This window comes from Parasteatoda tepidariorum, chromosome 8 (genome assembly GCF_982258835.1).
Source record: "Parasteatoda tepidariorum strain Cologne lab strain chromosome 8, Ptep-v5.0, whole genome shotgun sequence".
NCBI classification, from domain to species: domain Eukaryota; kingdom Metazoa; phylum Arthropoda; class Arachnida; order Araneae; family Theridiidae; genus Parasteatoda; species Parasteatoda tepidariorum.
The window spans coordinates 69,940,251-69,953,371 of NC_141762.1; the positions used below are offsets into that span (position 1 = coordinate 69,940,251).

A 13,121-nucleotide genomic window follows, 5' to 3' on the forward strand; every position below is an offset into this window, starting at 1 on the left:
AAAGAAATACAACTAGGGAGCAAATACATAGGGAATTTATCATTCATTTAAGCTGTACTATGTCAAACATTTATAAAGAATAATCCTTAATGACTATCCTTAGAATATACTTTAAAATCTTAGTTAAAAATTAATTATAATATGTGACTTGGAATCGAAAATTAACGTATAAGCGAGGATATATGTTTCCCGTTTACCATTTAGGTTACCTGTGTGCTGCGTGCAAAATTTTAATTCGAAGAATAGCATAATGCTCACCCTTAATACATATAAAGAATTATTTATCTCTAGAATCTTTCTAAAAATTAGGTCAAGAAAGTGTGCTCATTAGTTGTCAGAAATTTGCATTAGAGTGAGCGAAAAACAAAAAAAGCAATCGAAATTAACGAATTACTATTGAGGAAGGTGAGATGGAAATCTTCCAAACATGTTCGATTGCTGAAGGAAACACGTAAAGGAAGTTAATTTGTCATTATTAGAAAAATCTTTAAGTTTCTTCCGGCAATCAAACTTGTTGTAGAGTTTTCATTTCCCTTTCCTTTGTTGTAACTTGAGAGTTGTCGATAACGTCTTGTTTCGTTTGTCTGTCTTTTTCTTGCTGAAACATTAATATGCGACTTCGTGTGAAATTTTTGACTTCATGTTTGGCAAATCTAAAAATTTACATTGAAAGTGATCAGTGAGTGAGCATCTTGTTTACATAGTTTTGATAATATTTTTAACTTTGACATTGGTAGATATAATTTTAGTTCTGATATTTAATGAAATGTGTAGATAGGAAGTAGATAGTATTTTTGCTTACCAGATATAACTTTTCAAAAAGAGAAATAACACGATGAAAAAAATAATGGAAGCTAATGTAGCTGTTTAATTTAATTTCTCAATGATTGTTTAAAACTATGTATTAATTCTAGCATTGACTGAAACTTAGAATTATCATGAACAGAAAACTATGTTATAGGTTATTAAAATAAACATTTTATTGCATAAAATGTTTCATCTGAGTTAAATTATTTGATTAAATAAATTTGTATTATAATCAGTCATTTTATGTTTTAGATAACGAAGTATTAAATGTTAATACAAACACTCATTTATGGGAAGGAGAAAGGTATTATTATTGTAGGACTGTAAATCCAAATGTTTATATCGTTAAAAAAAATACTAGCTAATAAGAATAACTCATCAAAATTAGTAATACATGGAATATAGAGGTGCACTTCTATATTACTTCGATTAATACTCAAATTCTACTTTGGTGTAGTTCAGTATGTTATTTCGCCATAGTAACAATTGGTGACCTCTACTAGCCAAGTGTATAACCTTGGAAGAAAGGTCAAGGCCGCCCCCCATTAAAAATAGGGAGAAGGGTAAGAGTGTTACTCCTCAGCTCTCATAGAAGAGAATGGGGAGAGAATTGTATTTTGACAGGGTCAAAGGTCGGCGTAAACTTGCTGGAATTGGACATCGGGTCCGCTTCTCCTCTGAAATCAACATCCCAGCTTTTGAAGCAGAGCAAGTCCAATAATTTGTGATTGAAAGTAAGTCGAAATAACATATAAATATTTTGTAAAATAAATTATCAAATTTGGTTATATTTTCTACTAAAAACGTTGCAAAATATAAAATTACTTTACACTGTTAAATCTATCAGGAATTCTAACAATCAAACCAGTTTTGCAGACATTCTCTACTAATTCACGAACATTTTCAGCCAACCAATATCACTTTCGTATTGTTTTCGATTACGCAATAAAAGTCTTGACAAATTTTCTTAAGATTGAAACAGGCAGAATTTCTAAGTATACAGCTCCAGAAATTCCATATATAATGAAGGATACATGCAAAATAACGTCGCGAAATGTCATGCTACGCAAGGGACATTGGTTGTTGTTGATTTGCGTCGCAATGGAGCATTGTAGCCGAGCGTTACATAATATATTGTCCTTCATTATATATTATCTATAATTTGTTATTACATTATATATTGTCAATAATTTAGACTTGGATATGTGAAATTAACCATTTGGCTAATTATTAGTTTCGGGACTTGAACCCATGATACAACATTCTAGTTGTATCAAACGATTTTTTTTATAATCTAATGTCAAAAGTTGGCTGTTTCTTATTTATCCTTGTGGCTTCGACTTCCCCTGGCAACTGAAACATCTGCGGGATTCGTCGATGAGGAAGATACTTCTGAAATCAGCTGTTTCATAACAAAGTACTTTATTTGTAAACATAAATAATGTAAAACGCATTATTTTTAATGCATAAATATGGAGATAGTAAAGCATTTAGTTAAGGAAAAACTGGGTGTAAAGGTGAGCATATAGCAGGCTTTGAACGTAACATACTGATATTGTTTATAGGTAAACAGGTAGAATTATTCTAAAAAAATTTTGAGCACATTTGGAATAAAATTTCTTATCAGTTTTTCACAATTAATTAGATATTACATTTAATTCTTATTTTTCTTGTGAAATCATTTACTTTTTAATTGCTTTTGTTTATTCCCCTACCCGTACTTACATATTTTTAACTTCTTTTTTTTCAGACTTAAAAATTAATTAGAATAATGACATGAATATGCCATTCCGTTTATTTAAAGTTTGTATTTATCATTCATTATATTTTCTTGTTTCCACTGATATTTATTGTGTTTTTTTTCCTTCCTTTTTTAGTAGTTATTATCAATTCGTTAAAAAATATAATATTGATCCTTTCTATAAAAATTCTTCAAAATTCATTATTTTCTTTCATTCTTTTTTTATTTTTTATTAAGCATATCTGTCCTTTATTCTTATTAGCATGTGTGGAAAGTTGTAATATTTAGTTTCTGGAAGAGTTGTATGTGTTTGAACTAAACATAACAGTAGATTGCTATAACAACAATGATATTGTTCTAATTCAGTTACTGGTAAAGTATTGAAGACAGCTGAGGTGGCATAACAGATATATAGTTACAACAATGGCATTATGCTTCAGTTTCTAAAAGTATTAAAGCTGTTGGAAGTAACACAGTATAGTAGATTGTAATAATAACAATGTAATTGTTATGGGTTAGTTACTGGAAAAATATTAAAAACATTTGACATGACATAACAATGTAGATTGTTATAACAATGTTATTTGATAAATTTAAATAATAAATAGTAAAACAAAGTTAACAATAGGGTCCTTTCTTAAACTCAATTTTAAATTAAATGATTTTTATTTTTGTCAATTATTTAATAATTTTTCATTTATTGTTTAGTATTACCAATGACAGAAGTTGGCTAAGAAAGCATGTCTGAAGCACCCGTGATTTGTACTTTGCCAGTTTTTACTTCCCCTGCTCAGCAAATAACTTTTTATGCTGATGACCCAACTTCTTATCAACAGGTACTCACAATACTAAATCCATGTGAGTTTCCTGTAAGGTTCCAAAGTAAGTAATTGTTTTATATATTATGTCAGGGGTCTGTCCGATCCGAATTTACTACCGTTTAGCGGTACCTTCACAAATTCAATTTTAGGAAAAACGGTAGTTTCACAAATTCAACTTTAGGAGAAACGGTAGTTTTACAAAATACTTTTTCTTAAAATTTTATTTTTATTCCTTAAGAAAGGATAAATCAATATTTTTATCATATTTTTGTGTTGATTTTTTAATATAATTTTTAATTTTTCACAAATTATGTATAAATTTTCACAAAATAGGTACCTCTCAGAAAAACCTAGACAGACCCTTGTATATGCATATTTTTTAAAAAAAGAATTAAAAAAAAAATTTTTTAAGGAATTATAGCTATATTTCCATATTGTGATCTATTGCTCCAACTGCAACTAAGACGCCAAATAGTTTTAACTTGCACATTTTTAAAAAAAAAAAAGCATGTAGGTGCTTCCCCGGGGGTGGTTACGAGTTGTACGTTTGGAGTTGGTTCTTTTGTGTGATGTGTTTTTTTATATTTTAGTTTCTCACAGGCCACTGTCCGAAAGTTACCAAGACTTGGCGATTTTTCTGTCGCAGATCACGATACGGGAATCTCCCCTAGGCCGCTGCTTAAATTTAAGTCACACTGAATGAATTTAGCAAGAATACTCTACACTTTTTTGATAGTGGATTGCAAAAACAAAAAATAATCTTGCAATTGTTAAGATTTGAGAGACTCGAGTTGCACAGTCAACTAAAATTTTCTGAATAAACTTCGCAGCTTTTAGATGCCCAAAGCTGTTCATTAACAAGATTCTCCTGCTAAAACACACAAATTAGAATTTTCTTTAGAACTCAGAACTACCATTACTCAGGCGCAGTGGTCAGAACTAACACACTATAAGTAAATAAACTACCTTTTTTGTAGTTTGTAGTGTGATACGCTACTTTTCTTAAAGAGTAGTGAAATGAGTAGTACCAAACAATCAACAATAATTTGTAGCGATTTCTTGTAACTACTTTTAATATTGTTTTAGTAAAGTAAGAAGCATCAAAGGCAACAAATTTTTTAAATGATTTTAATAGACTCACTGAGTCTTTAAGCATAACAAATAGATTTGGTATAAATATACTCTCATAAAAAATAAAAGGAATTTGTGCATATCATTTCAATGCAAAGAAACATGTTTTGTTCTATAGGTTTTGATTTACAGTGCCAAAAAAAACACCCTGTATAACTTTTGATCTAATGATCGAATCTTTACGATTTAGCATTCAATCTTAATATTTCGAGGGGGTGACCTCAGATATGCTGACTAATGAGAGCAGACGATATTTCAGGTTACGAAATCAGACACAAAAACGTACTATCTCAGAATAAACATACTTTCAAAAAAATGGATTCATATTTCTTACCACTAAAATATAAGGGGTAGCCACAATCTGGGAAACGTGGTCCCTATAGTTTGGTAAAAAGAGCAATCCTAAGTTAAGATCCCATAATGTTAATTTTATTTTTTGCGTATTTCACCATATCTTGAGAACTTTTTAAGTGAATTGAAAAAAGTTTTGCATACAATTATAAAATTTGTTTATCCAAAGATAATTCCATACAAAAAAATCATTAAATATTTATTATTTTATTTAATGATAGTCAAGAAAAAATTTTATGTAAGGTATTTAACTTTTTACATAATTTTGAAGTATAATAATTAACATTGCAAAATACAAAATTTGAGCTTAATCGGTTGAATAATTTTGAAAATTTAATTTTAAAATAGTCATATATCTATAACTTTTTTCAGTTTCTAACTGATTTAAACTGAAATAATTTGTTATGAAAATATCGAAAATTCAGAATTTTTATATTGCAGTTAATAATTGACATTTGATCAATCAAAAAGTGTTGATCAATGAATGGTGTGAGTAATACTGAATGAATGTGAGTTAATATTTTTAGTAAGCACATTGCTCATGTATGCTTTACAAAACTTAAAGAATGTGAACTTGTTAAATTTTTTACACATGTTTTTAATGTTTAATTTTAGTTCTGGTTCAGTCTTCTGACCTCACAAGATATTCTTTGAATGTCCCCCATGGTTTTATCAAAGCTCAGCATAGAGTGCTGGTGTAAGTAAAATTTCAATTTCTCATGTTTGTAAAATGATGATCTTTTAAATTAAACAGCATCTCAGAGTGGATGAAAAAACTTAAAGCTTGTATTACCTTCAAGTAGTAATTTGTTTATTTTGGAAATTTTAAAAACCTGACTATTGTTGATTTAATTTTTAAAAACTTCAGTAAAATTTTTTTACCATTTGCTTAAAATAGCAAGTTTTGTTAAAAAGATTTTTAAAAACTTTATTTTTACTGAGTAATTGATAAAGTTCCATGTTTTAATTTTTGTTATTTATATTACTTTTAACCATTTTCTTTCCATAGAAAATATCTGATTAAATAATGCTTACTCAGTCCTACATTAATTTGTTGTTCTCGAATTTAATACATCGACAACTATGTTATTTTTATTTCATCATTTATATTTTGTATTTTTATTTACAACATATATATTCTTTAGTATGTTAAGTTATTTTCCTTTGTAACTTGTGCTTCATTAATTAAATTATACTTTGAATAAGTAACGCATAACTTCAGTTGATCACGTCTGCAGATTATTTTTTATCTCAGATTTGAAGCGGAAGGAAAAAGAAACGACTAAAATATTGCCTAAGGGTGGAAAAATTAAGGAGAAAAAAGATATATTTTTGTTTGTTTTTTACAATAATTTTTTTTTTTTTAAATTATGATACAAAAAAAAAAAAAGAGTTGTCCTAAGAACTTTGAATTGTGATTGATTTTCTAAACTATCCGAAAATTTTATGATATGTTACTAAAAAAGTAGCCTGTAGATATTGATTATTAAAAAGGTTTTAATTATTAAATTTTTTTCTCCCTAGACTAATTTCAAATTTTGGGAAAAAGTTTTTTTATTTGATTTCAGACTGTATTAGGATTTATTCCATTTTTTTTCCAAAGTAATATTTTATAAAATTCTAATTAGAGTTGTATAAGATTTTAGTTTTGTGCTTAATTTTTATTTACCTGACATAAGTATATTTTGCTCTATACATGGTAGATTAAACCCAATTGTAGTCTTTTAGGGGCTGCATTAGAAAATCACAAGCAAATTTGAATTAATAAAGATTGTACTACTAATTAACTCAGTAGATTCTGCTTCCAGGAATGTAATTATTTAACTGTACTTTTATAATTAATTTAATATTAGAAAAATTTTAATTTTATTTGTGCTAGTACTGTTATAAATATGTATCAATCATTTGAAATTAGTTAAATTAGTTTTCTTCTATAAACATAAATCATTATGGGAACAAAATTTAAATTTGTATGGAAGTAAGTTTGCTTTGTACTCTTGTAATTTACTAACATAAAAGAAAAAATTCCAGTTTCCTGTTTAATAATGCAGTATGATCCACACCAACCTCAATTCAAGGTCAACAATTGAAATTTTAAGTTACCTGTTTTAAGCGTAGTATGAAATCTTCAAAAAAAAAAAAAAAAAAATTCTATTATTGAACATTTTACAGTTCATTAGAAATAATCCTTTCTTTCTTTTCAGAATAATCCAACACAACTCGATAACATCTTCCAGTATTGGTGTTATGGATAAGCTTAAGATATCCATGTCATGTAAGAAACCTGGGATAAGCTTCAATAAAAAGGAGCTTCCTATGATTTTGTTTGCTTCGAGGGGACAATCGACTGAGCCAATTTTATCTCTAGATTCAGCTGATTATATTTCTCATCAGTCACCAGAAACAAAAAGTTTATATAGCTCAAGGCAGCATGCAGTTGTACCAGAAAGTGAGTAAAAGAATTTTTTTATTTTCTCAAAATTGATGGAAGTTATTTTAAACATTTAAAATTTTATATATTGTTATATTTTACCTAAAAATTTATACATGGAACAAATCAGAATATAAACTTAGAGTTCTAATCAAGTAAATAGTTAAGTGCTATTATACAATAATAAGTTTAAAAAAATATTGAAAACTTTTAGCAATAACAAAAAGAAAAATTAGATTGTGTATAAATTAAACAGCTGACTACTATTATAAACTATCATTGAAACCGTTGAGTTATAATCGTTCAATATACCACTTTAATAAAAGTGATAATCACTATCTAAAATTAAAAATTTTTTGTTTAAAAAAAAAATTTTGGGGGGGGGGTTTAAAGAAATAACTTAAAAAATTCTGAATGTTTAAAAATTATTGAGGGGACACATGCAGCCTGACACTATGCCTATGATGCATTCCAATTATAATTCGTACACCTTTAACAGAGGTTTTTATAAAGTTTAAATCATAAACATTCTATCAATTTTAATTTATTTTTTTTTGCATCAATCTGCTTCCTAATCATTTTTGGTTAAAGATGCTTATAAATTTTTAGAAAACTTTAATGGATATAAGCTTTAAGGTTCTCAATAAATGAAAGTTAAAAAGGTTTCTAAATGCAAGTTTAAAGATTCAATCCATGTTTATCCATTTACAATCCATGTTTATCCATATACTTATAATATGCTATTTGGGATAGAATTTGAAGAAAACCATTTGGTTGCAGTAGAGATTAAAACTTTTTTAGTTCACATCTAACCATCCAAATGCCACAGTATATTGCCCTTTTATTGTCCCTAATTTGTAATACCATAATTCTAAGGTTTCATTTGTAATTATTGTCCTATTCTTTCCTATTTACTTTGCAGCTTTACGATTAATTTAATTTTTATTATTTATTTTGCAGTTAGACATGGCTCAGATACAGATATTGTCAAGAAATTTCAAGGATACCTTATTGCATTTATTCTAGGTAAATAAGTTCTCAGTTTGTATCCATCAATGCTCTTATTGTTAACCCATATGAAATTTTCCTATAATATTCAACTATTATTTTAGATTTCAAGAATGCCTTTTAATAAATGTTTTTTTATAAACTCAGGGTGCTTAGTGTTTTTAGAAAAAGGCTTAATTTCCTCTTTTGTTATGTTGATTTCACAACTGGATTATTTTACCAAAATCAATTTTGGCATATGATTGACTTTAAACCATGACCAAAAAGTTCTCATGCAACTTTTGAAGTGAGCTAAAGAATTTTATAATTGTTACATTAGTCCCAATTCATTTTAGGCAATTTAGTATTAGGTATTGCAAGTTTATATTCTACTTAAAATATTTCTTTACCTAGGTAGAATGAAGAAATTTAAAGAAACAGTAAGGGGTAAATTCAATGGGACAAATTTTTTGAAAGTTGAAAATCCTAGGGATGAAGAGGGCATAATAAGTTGTCTTCAATCAATTACAGAACAAGATCTGGCAGACCACAGTCTGTTTGAACAAAAGAGACGCTAAAAAGGGGCGGTGAGAGGAAATGGCAAAACAAAAAAAAGATCTGCTAGAAAGCTAGACCCTGAGTACAAAATATCGAGAGATTAATATTAAACATTCTGGAAAAAGACCTTGGGTTCAAAGCTTATAGAAAAATTAAAATTTGCGGACTTTCATACTCTGCTAAGATGAAAAGAAGGCAAAGGGTGTAAGAAATTATTGCATGGCTGACTGAGGATGAGTTTACCTTTTCAAATGAGAAACTATTTGTTTTACAGCTAAATCTCATCTCTGAAGTTGATAAAATATGGTTAATTTCTACTCTTAACATCCCTGAGAGGCAGCATTATGTTCCTCCTTATCAGAATACTTCTTCTGTTATGGTTTGGTGGCTATTTCCCTTTTGTATTTTAGTAAAAATGAGTGCAAAAATCAATGCCCAATTTTATAAAACTAAGGTTTTGGAAAAAAAAAAAAACTGTCTTCCTAGTGTACAGAGTGTGTATTGGGGGAATATTTCAGCTTCCAAAATGATGGTTCTCATATCCCACATGTGGTTCAGAAGTGGTTGCACGAACATTTAGCTGAATTTTTGTTGAAGATTAAATGGCCTCCCAACTCCCTCGATCTGAACCCACTTGATTATTTTGTTTGGTCATACATGCTTTCTATCTCTACAATTATGAAATTACCCATCTGAAAAATTCAGAAGATATGGCAGGAAATACCGATGGAAGCCGTACGTGATGGATTTGAAAAGACCCTTAAGCTCATTAAGAAAGTAAAAAGCAGTATTTTTTAAAAATGTTTATTGTTAGGATATTTAATGATTGCTACTTAATGCAAAAAGGTTACTGTAATAAAAATTTGTAAATGTATGAGAACTTATTATTCACTTTGTACATACGTACCAATATCGTTTTAGATGTAGGATAAACTACACATAGGTTCAGGGGTTTTCCTCTCCTTGTAATGCAAATGTGGGTTAGTTCCATCAAAAAGGCCTCTTTGAAGGCAAATTTCTCCCAATATATTTAATCAATTTTCATTCACTCTCATAACTCCTATCCCTGAAGCATGCAATTACCGAAATAAAATTTAAAAAAAAACATTTTTGATGCCCTCTGTATTTAAAGTTCATTTTGATGCTGAGCTGCATAGGCTAGAATGTAGACATGCTAAAGCTATTATAACATGATAAAATAATATGTAGCAAGAAATTTTTTCTAATAACTATGCTAACTGTTAATAATTTAATTAAACCCTTGAATTGATTGATTGAAAAAATTATTAACTCATTTAAACACGCAATTATACTTTTTGTATATTATAATTAGTTCAAATATCAGTGAACTAATTATACATTAATGTAATTAACATTAGTTCACTAATATTGGAAATATTCATGTACTTATAAATAGGAATGCAGAAAATTTTCAGAGCCAAATATTCCCTTTGTTCGAAGTTTCTTTTTGGATCAAAATTTTTTATATCATTTTGAAAATATTTTTGGAAAAAAAAAAAATTTTCAGAAAATTTTTTTTTTTGATTTTACACAATTCTTGAATAAATTAGCATATGTGTTATAAAATGCTAGAAATCAAAATATAATGAAATCGTAATAAAAGTACTAAATTTAAAAAGTAGTAAAAGTGCTCACTTTTTACTTTTATTACAAGTTAAAAAAGTGAAAGTATTACCTATTAAATTTGTTTTTTTTTTTTGCGTAGTTGTTTTGAGTCTATTTTTCATATTGTGAGATACTCGTGTGTTTGAGACCAGGAAAAAAATTTCTTTATTCTGGAAAATTATGTTGTTACATAAGATTTGTAATTTGCTTAATAGCTCCCACAGGGTGGCTATAGAACAAAGAAAATAACAATGAGTCATGGAGTTATATTAAACAGGAAAAATGGAATTAATTTAGGTTTGAGATGCATTAGAGTACAGAATTTTTCCCTAAATTTTTTTTATTTTATGTATAAGAACTTAACTTATTAACTGAAAAATTAATAATAGAATTTATTTATTGTAATTATTTATCATAATTAATAAAATTAATCTTACAAAATGGGCAGATTTTTTTTTCTATATGTCTGTGGCTGCCCTGTCACAATAAATTTGCTTTACAAGAGAATTTGTCCAGTTGCCATTCCTGTTAATTCCTATCTAAAATAAGCTCTTGAATATGACTCTATTATCTGTCACCTACGATTTTTAGTGATATCCCTCCCTCTATGATCTTATGGCCATAAATTTGATTTAGATGATGGTGAAATTTATTTTATCTCTTAAATATCTTCTGAAGAAATAGAATAGTGGCTTTAAAGCATGAGCATTAGTAGTAAAGAGGGTGATTTGCCATCTTAAATTGCCATTACAAATTATAGTTTTTTGGAAGTTTTCACTTTTTTACACATTCTATCCTCCTATTTCTTCCTCCAAATTATAAAAATTTTAATAATGGCGAAAAACTGGTGATAAAGGAGAGCATAGCTGCCAAACATAACTTTTTTTTCAATGGATTCTTATTTCTGGCCCCTAAAACATATTGGGTAGCCGAAATCTGGGAAATATGGTCCCCATAGTTTGATCAAGGTGGTGATCCAGAGTTTAAGCCCCTTAATGTTAACTTTACTTTTTGCATATTTCGCTATGTTTCGAGAACTTTTCTTGCGAATTGAAGAAATTTTGCGAAATTCGTTTTTCCGAAGCTAATTCCATGCAGAAAATAATTTTTATAAATATAATTTTATTTATGTAAAAATTATTTTATTGAAGAATAGTCGAAAAAATTTTGAATTGTAAGGTATGCAATTTTTTCCTCATTTTAAAGAGCGTAATTTTATATAGCAAAATACAAAATCGGTTGAATAGTTCCTAGGAAATCTAATTTTAAGTATCTGACGTTTTGAAATTCAATTTCTCAAAAACTATTCGACCGATTTTGCTAAAATTTTGTATTTTGCTATATAAAATTATATTATTTAATATGATGCAAAAAATTGTATACCTTACAATTTATGTTTTTTTTTCCAACCATTCTTAAATAAAATAATAAAAAATAATATTTACTGAAAGTTATTTTTTTCATAGAATTATCCTTGGATAAACGAATTTTATAATTGTATGTAAAAAAAATTTCGATTCACTTAAAAAGTTCTTAAGATATATTGAAATACGCAAGAAGTAAAATTATTTTTAAGGGGTCCAAGCTTTGAAGCACTCTAGGGACCCTATTTCCCAGATTGCGGATACCCTCCTATATTCGAGGGGTACGAAATAGGAATCTGTTGAAAAAATATATATTTATTTTGAGGTAGTGCGTTTTTGTGTCTGATTTGCAATATAGCAGATTACTTCTCTTATGCCATCAAACTCTACTTTTAATTCAGTTTAATTTCTGCATTTCTTTGCATTTGATTCACTAGTTTTCTAGCTGCATGGTACCAAGTACCTCTTTTTTTTGGTGTATGAAATATTTGTTTTTGCCTTGATTAAGCCTAAATTGTAATGAACTATTTTCTTTTTATAGGTTTTCTTGTTTGCATGTGGTGGAAGTCATGACAGCTGTTTTTATTTTATTCAAAGTTAATCTTCGAAGGGAAAGATATATATGTATAGTGTGCCTACAATTTAATTTCCTGTTATTTTGCTTCTTTTAAATGTTAAATCATTTTTGAATTCCTTCATTTTTATCTTTAAAAAAAGTGAAAATATATATATAATGATTACTTATATATATATAAAAATATGTGAAAATATATATATAATACCTACCTGTATTTGCCTATGATGAGTATTCTCCTGGACTCTTAAAAGAAACTAAGATGAATGTGTGTGGCTATTTTTTATCCTTGTACATAAAATCATTTAATGAAATGCTCTAACTATTTTATATATTGTGTGAATATTTTAATTTTCCTGTTTTATGTGAGTGTATATGTGTCAGTGTGTGATGTAAATAAGAGGCTTGTAAATTTGATGTATATTGCATTATGCACATCTTTAGTTATAGTGTTTTATTTAAAGAAACTTTGTGATAAATATAGGGCTTCAATTGATACAAATCAGTTTTTAATTTAATAATTTTTGTCTGATAATGATTGTTTTGTGATAATTAAAGCAAGTTTCATATTGTATCCCAACTTTATTGCCTCCATTCTCAACTGCGATAAATATTCCTAATACATACGTCTTTTTCTTTTTGGTTGTGTGATGTAATTAAAAAGATGATCTTGTACATACTGTCCTTGTCTTTTTAAGATTGCTGTAAAATAATTACTTTTTTAGATTTC

General features: G+C 27.9%; 1 protein-coding gene across 3 annotated transcripts; it reads left to right on the forward strand.

The window, feature by feature from the left end:
- Positions 1–1,405: 1,405 nt before the first annotated feature.
- LOC147806272 (motile sperm domain-containing protein 1-like) lies at positions 1,406–13,121 on the forward strand. 3 transcript variants are annotated; one of them, XM_087169089.1, is made up of 7 exons: positions 1,431–1,541; positions 2,558–2,610; positions 3,257–3,430; positions 5,467–5,548; positions 7,056–7,300; positions 8,243–8,308; positions 12,359–12,965. In XM_087169089.1, the coding sequence occupies exons 3-7, from the start codon at positions 3,289–3,291 to the stop codon at positions 12,388–12,390; spliced, it is 567 nt and encodes a 188-aa protein (XP_087025215.1). In that variant the 5' UTR covers positions 1,431–1,541; positions 2,558–2,610; positions 3,257–3,288; the 3' UTR covers positions 12,391–12,965. The 3 variants fall into 3 exon arrangements, with proteins under 3 accessions (XP_087025213.1, XP_087025215.1, XP_087025214.1); XM_087169087.1 differs by lacking the exon at positions 2,558–2,610 and having other exon boundaries at positions 1,406–1,541; positions 12,359–13,121; XM_087169088.1 differs by lacking the exons at positions 1,431–1,541; positions 2,558–2,610 and adding an exon at positions 2,182–2,324.